Source organism: Egretta garzetta, unplaced genomic scaffold, assembly GCF_000687185.1.
Source record: "Egretta garzetta isolate BGI_Z169 unplaced genomic scaffold, ASM68718v1 scaffold343, whole genome shotgun sequence".
Lineage (NCBI taxonomy): Eukaryota > Metazoa > Chordata > Aves > Pelecaniformes > Ardeidae > Egretta > Egretta garzetta.
In genome coordinates this window covers 82,604-88,624 of record NW_009259038.1, presented here as the reverse complement: position 1 = coordinate 88,624, position 6,021 = coordinate 82,604, and the positions used below count along the sequence as shown (strand labels likewise).

The 6,021-nt window shown below is 40.1% G+C and overlaps 1 protein-coding gene across 8 annotated transcripts in view; it reads right to left on the bottom strand.

Annotated features, from left to right (window-relative positions):
- Positions 1–6,021, bottom strand: part of ATXN2 (ataxin 2) — a 45,108-nt gene that overhangs the window by 10,904 nt on the left and 28,183 nt on the right. For all 8 annotated transcript variants that reach the window (XM_035890499.1, XM_035890501.1, XM_035890498.1 and 5 more), the window contains one exon: positions 5,363–5,495. In XM_035890499.1, the coding sequence (XP_035746392.1) occupies positions 5,363–5,495 (133 nt within the window). The remainder of the gene's footprint in view (positions 1–5,362; positions 5,496–6,021) is intronic.

Sequence of the window (6,021 nt, the reverse complement as noted above, 5' to 3'; positions counted from 1 at the left end):
AGAGCGTCTGGCATAGGCTGCATGGACTTGCAGACAGACACAGCAACAAGTCTTACTGCAGGACAGGAGCATGCTCGAAAATACCCTGCCACTTCACTCCTCCTTCCCCATGTCTTGGGTGACAACTACAGCTCATCCTGCAACCATTCCACTTCCCCCCCTAACCCACCTTCCTCTAAGTGCTATGAACACCAACATACAAGGCAGTGTTTTTTCATTATCTGCCTTTCCCTGTATACGCACGCAACCGAAGTCTGTATTAACTGTTGTATACTGAGCGCAGGGAGAACAAGAGCCCCTCTCCCATCGCCTACGCTGATGTAGGTCACCAGCTCGGGCGAGCACCAGAGCCAGGTAACGTAACTGATAATGCTCATCTGCCAAGGAGAAAGCAGCATCTGATGCTCTACACGGGCAAGGAGCCCTCACCTAGTCACTCTCTTTACAAAAATGACAATTTGCGCTCCTTCTGTGACACCAAGTAATGCTATAGAAAGCTTCCTCGCCTCAGCTGCAACTCCCAGGGGCTCAGAACTTGAGCCACAGCTTTTAAAGAGATGAGGCACAAGATACTTCTCCTTTTAGGAAGCAGCTTAACTTGCCAAGATTTAAAATCCCATTTGGGCCATGAAAGAAAGGGAACGAGGCAGTTCACCTAGGCTTTAAGGAGAGGCTATCTACCCGCAGTGCTCACTTCTGGTTGCAAATGAAAAGATTGGGTAGTAAAGCTAGAGATTATTTGGCATGGAAAATGCATTTTAAAAGACTGACAAATCAGCTTCCTGTGATCATATAAATCTGTTCTACAGCTTCATTCCCCTGTCCATGGAAAGCAACCTTCCTGCGTTTTCCACATACTGGTTTGGTGCAAGGAAACTTGTTCCCTCAACACGTCCCATTCCTTTAACATCTGTTCTTTAGAAAGTGCTTTTCTGTACAATCAAAATTAGTACAAAAAACCCAACTCACTGGCAAAGTAGAAAGAAGGGCCTGTCTCCTTGCTGTATGGTATTTTGGGACATGCTGAATTTGGGAAATAGAAAGGTAAATTAGCCTCTTGCCACGTGCATACTTCCCGTCTTCTGGAAAGGTCAGCATCTTTTTTTTCTTTTTTTTTTTTTTTCTAAGATTGTAGAACCATGCAGATATTTTTATTTACTTAGGTGCTATTAGAGGTGGATATTTAGTTTTACAAATGAGTGGAGATGAAACAACACAAGTCTCGGGTAAGCCTTCCTTCTAAACTGTGACACTGAGGTCTTCAGTTCTTAATTAACACAAAAATAAACTCTAGGTCAATTAATGGTCTGTTACAGTCCACTGTAATTAGAAGGTTAAAACGTAATTACATTAAAACAGAAATTGGCCCCTTGCTTTTGCAGCTATATCACTGTCATTCTTAACAGTTCCAAGACACCTTTGGTGACTGGTTCACTCTTAGTCCCTGGAGAATCCTCTGAAGTTTATATTATATCCACCATTGTACTACCAGGGTAATAGAATTTACTCTACTGCTGAGACAGAAACCAGATAAAGTTAGAGACAACACCAGACCAGTAAAACATATGCAGAAGGGGAAAAGGGAAGGGAGAATGGGGACAGGAATGAGAGCACAAAAACCAGGAAACACATCTATATAAAACCAAGGTGTGGTTTTACACAAGTTTGGTTTTAAACACAAAAGTGAAGTTTTTCAGAGGACTCCAGTTATCTGCAAACACAGGCAATTCAGCTACATGGTAAAACTAACACAAGTTCATTGTCACAGGAATCAATATATCCACCCTCTACTTAGATAACCAAATCTTCTACTAACAGCACAAGACAAGTTTAGGTCTTTGTGCAACACAGACCAAGCACTCAAACTGAAAACCGTGGCCAGCAAACTCTACCAGCCCAGTGGTATCGGTATCAGGGAGATCACACAGAGCCAACACTTCCGAGACAGATGCTGTGTTCTGAAACCAGCGTGCGGTTAAGCGGGGTAAGAGCGACAACTCCGCGTTCAGGTACGTGCGTACGGCAGTTAAAGGTGCATGTACTGCTCTGCTGCAGCACTGCCTGCATTTCAAACTTCCCTTGATAAGGCCATCTAAGTGGCTCACGTCTCCAGAAGTTATGAGCTGAAGTGTGTAATAGACGTTTTTATCGTCTGGCTGGTAGACGGGAAGAAAGATAGTTGCTTGAACATTGTCCTTCCCAACTGTGTTTGGAGGGGAAAAACCCAATGATTTAAACACTCCTCCGTCATATCTTTAGATGGGTCTACTGGTGACCACGCAGCTCAGCTGCTCTGCTTCTCGTGAGCTCTTGTCAATACCAGGTTGCGAAACAGAAGCAGGACACTGTAATGACTGGCAAGGAAATCCCAGAAGTGCAGAAATATCCCATTAAACAGCATTAGACAAAAATACTTCTCTTTAAAATGGAAGAGCGCCTATCAACAAGTGTAGGCCACTGTATGTGTTTGGGATTCGGCTATCTCTTCACGAGACGGGAAGGAAAACAAAACCCAAACTTTGGCAGTGAGGGCAGTGCACTGAATGGATCAACAGGCATTTCTCTTCGCTGGCAGGCAGTTACTACTTGCCACAGACCTTCAACTTCTCCCAAACCATTAGTGAAGATGGAGTTTCAGATCTCACCAGAAAACATTTCACACCTTAAGAACACTTCATAAGCAGTGCCCCCCAACCCCCACGTCTCAGTGCGGTTGTCCTTGCAGACATCTTCTCTCTACCACATACGCAGGAAAAAAATGGAGTGAATTTTGCAAGAATTATCTCAAAGAAAGCACTAGTACCTTGAAGGATAAAAGGGCAGGATAGCCCGCTGAATCCTGATATCAGTGGGGGGGGAAAAAAATAATTAAAAAAAAAAAATTTAAAAATCAGACAGAAATTTTAAAGAGCCGAAAGGAAATCTGAGAACTTGTTTGAGCAAGTGCTCCAGAAATCAAAAGCAGCGGCGGTTGTTGTTTCTCAGGAGGTCGTTACTCTGTACTTTCAAATTAGTTTTAAGAGAGGACCAGAATCAAAGTGCAGTGGTATATTTAGTTCAAAGATACCGTGGGTAAATTTAAGATTCCCAAAATATGATACCGTAAGTTACGGATACTTTCTTATAGTCACTCATTCGGATGTGAATGATTCCAGCACGTTGTTCTTTAGCAATGTACTCCATAACCAGCTTATATTTATCACCTTAGGCATTTCTACATTTTTCCCAAGCGTTCCCACATCGACAAATGGAAGCTGAAGTGAATACGTTACAGATGGACACATTTTGAGGAAACACAATCCGTCTAGGCAAGGTCTTCAAGTACTCAGCACATGGAAGACTTGCAAAAATCTGAATTGAGACAGTGCTGCACTACATCAGAAGTCATTTCATGTGTAGCTAACTGTAAACTTTGTAGGTTAAGGGGACACTGGAGCCAATTCATGTTCACTAGGCAATAAACAAGTCTGCCCATGGCAAGAACATACTCTTTAAAAAAGCGTCTCATATGGAGTTCATGATCCAGCTGGGTTGAATGGTTTCAATAACAAGAGTTTCAAGCACTTGATCATTTACTGGGAAGGTGGGAGAATATTTAGAAGAGTCACCAAGCAGCTACTTGAAAGAACACAGGAGGACATGCAATTTCTGTTAAATTAGGTGCTCTTGGAAAAGTAGTATTTAATTACATGGCAGGAAATACCAAAGAATTCTCAAGTTTGACCCAACTTAGCTGTTTGGACTGGTAGGTAGTCACATACCTACAACAGAACGCTGCAAAACCAACACAAAATGAGATCTAACAGTTGTGGGTTAGAATATCAGCGAAAAAACTATACAGACATCTGATCAAAGCCAACCAAGGGAAGGGCTTGTACTTCAATGCTGTAGAACCCACTGGTTACAGAAGATAAGGATGGTGCACAATGGGAAATTGCTAGGAAGTCACATGCAACCATTCTGAATCAAATCTCAGATTATCTCATGTTTGGTTTTATTTTAATTAGGAGAGGAGAGTTTTCATCGATAAAGGTCTGAAAGCCTTTGATCATTCACTTTATCGGAATTCTATTTAATCTAATGAAAAAGCAAACAGAAGATCTGTTTACATGGACACCTCAAGCATAAGAGTTGAAAAGATCAAAGTAATACAATTAGCAAGGACCTGTGAGAGAAAGACTTAATCTCTACAAGTAACTTCCATTTCAGCTTCAGCACAAATGAGCTGAAATATTCTTCCTCCAAGCGTCAAAAAAGGTTTCTAGTTTTTTTTGTTGTTGTTGTTTCTTAGCTATGTTACCATACCACTGCAGAGATCTGAAAGGATGTTTTCAGATGGGTAAGACACAGACTTTTAAAATCATTATTAATTTCACACTAAACTTCAGATTCTTAGCCTTGTAAGTTTTCATGACACATCATGGAACTCCATCAAGTAGCAGTGTAAAACTAAGCACCGGAAAACATACAAAGATGTCTAAAGGTACAGAAAATCTTTTATTAGAATCTAAGTCAATAATATAAGTGACCCAATAAAAGTCTTCCTCAGATGCTATAACAAGTATTGAAATGCCACGTTTTCAAGAGACCATCTGCTGTTTTGACATTTTATGACAATTTCCAAGCCTTCTAGCAACCTTGATTCTACCTCTTTCAATAGCATGTTTTGCAGTGAATTTTTTCCTCTGAATTGGGCATTGATTTATCATACATTTATAACGCTTTAGAAGTTCTTTGACATTTTACGTTGTAACAAGGTAACCCACATTTTCAGCACTTCACTGTTAAGTGAAATACGCCCATCTGATAATGCTGGAGACTAACTGTCAAAGTCAGAGCAATTACATGAGCTGTTTCATATACTTATTCTTGACTTACCAAAAAAGAAAGGTAAGCAACACATGTTTTATTTTGCTTAAACAGCAGTGTTCATACTGTTAATAATGCTAGTAGTATCATAAAGACAGCATTTCACTAGTTGTCAGAACTAAAGTCAAGTTTTGAAACTGAGGTCATAGCCTTGCAATAAAACAAGTCCTAATTATAATCAAGAAACAATCAAGGGATGTTGTGTCAAGAGCATCAAGAGAACTTGAACAAACTTCTTTCAGCAGATATTCTTTAGCAGCTCCCAGGTTGAAATTTCATCTTGGTCACTGGCATCCTACTGAAATCAGCATACTTGAGTTTTCATTTTAACCAGGTGGCTCAGTTTTCAATGCTCTGCTGATCAGCTTATGAAATATAAACCACATCTACTGGTGTAATCTGAATGATACCCACGTTTGAAGCTTGAGATTAAATACATCCCTGCACAACATAAGAACTTAAAAAGTTACATATAACACAAAACGTTTCCTACCATACATAGCATGCGTCTGTTCATGCGCACCATACTGTGTTGCAGAAGAAGATACTAAACCAGGCTGTGCATGTGTTGGTGGTGCCATCATTCTAGCGTTGCCCTGTATTACAGGGCTATAAACATGAGGATGCTGCATGCGACAGAAATAAGAAAACAGACAGTTAATGGGAGGACCATTACAAAGAAAGTAGCATCATCTAATCAATAATTACGTATTTAGAAACAGTAATAGCTTGGCCTTACTGAAATGCAGAGCAAACTGGAGATTTCATACTATCACAATTATCCCAATTGTTTCTAAAAATTTAAGGGACGTTTTCTGCAGCGAGCTGAAAACTGACAAAAACTATTGGCATATCTAATTTTTGCCACTATAATAATGTAGTAAGCTTATGTATGTCATTATGTATTTATTCAATTACATGTCTATATTTAAAAGCCTTTGAAGTAAGAGGAGTACACCAAATAATTTATTTTTAGAACGCATAACTAGGAGGTGTCATGGCCATGACCTGAAAGGAATTGTTCGAAGAGCTAAAAAGGCAGCATTCACTAATAAATGCCAACTCCTAAACCGACCTTAAAATTTGTAACAGGCTTTGAAGCACATTACAACACCACCAAGTATGCTCCAGAACACAGAAACTGTTCAGGGT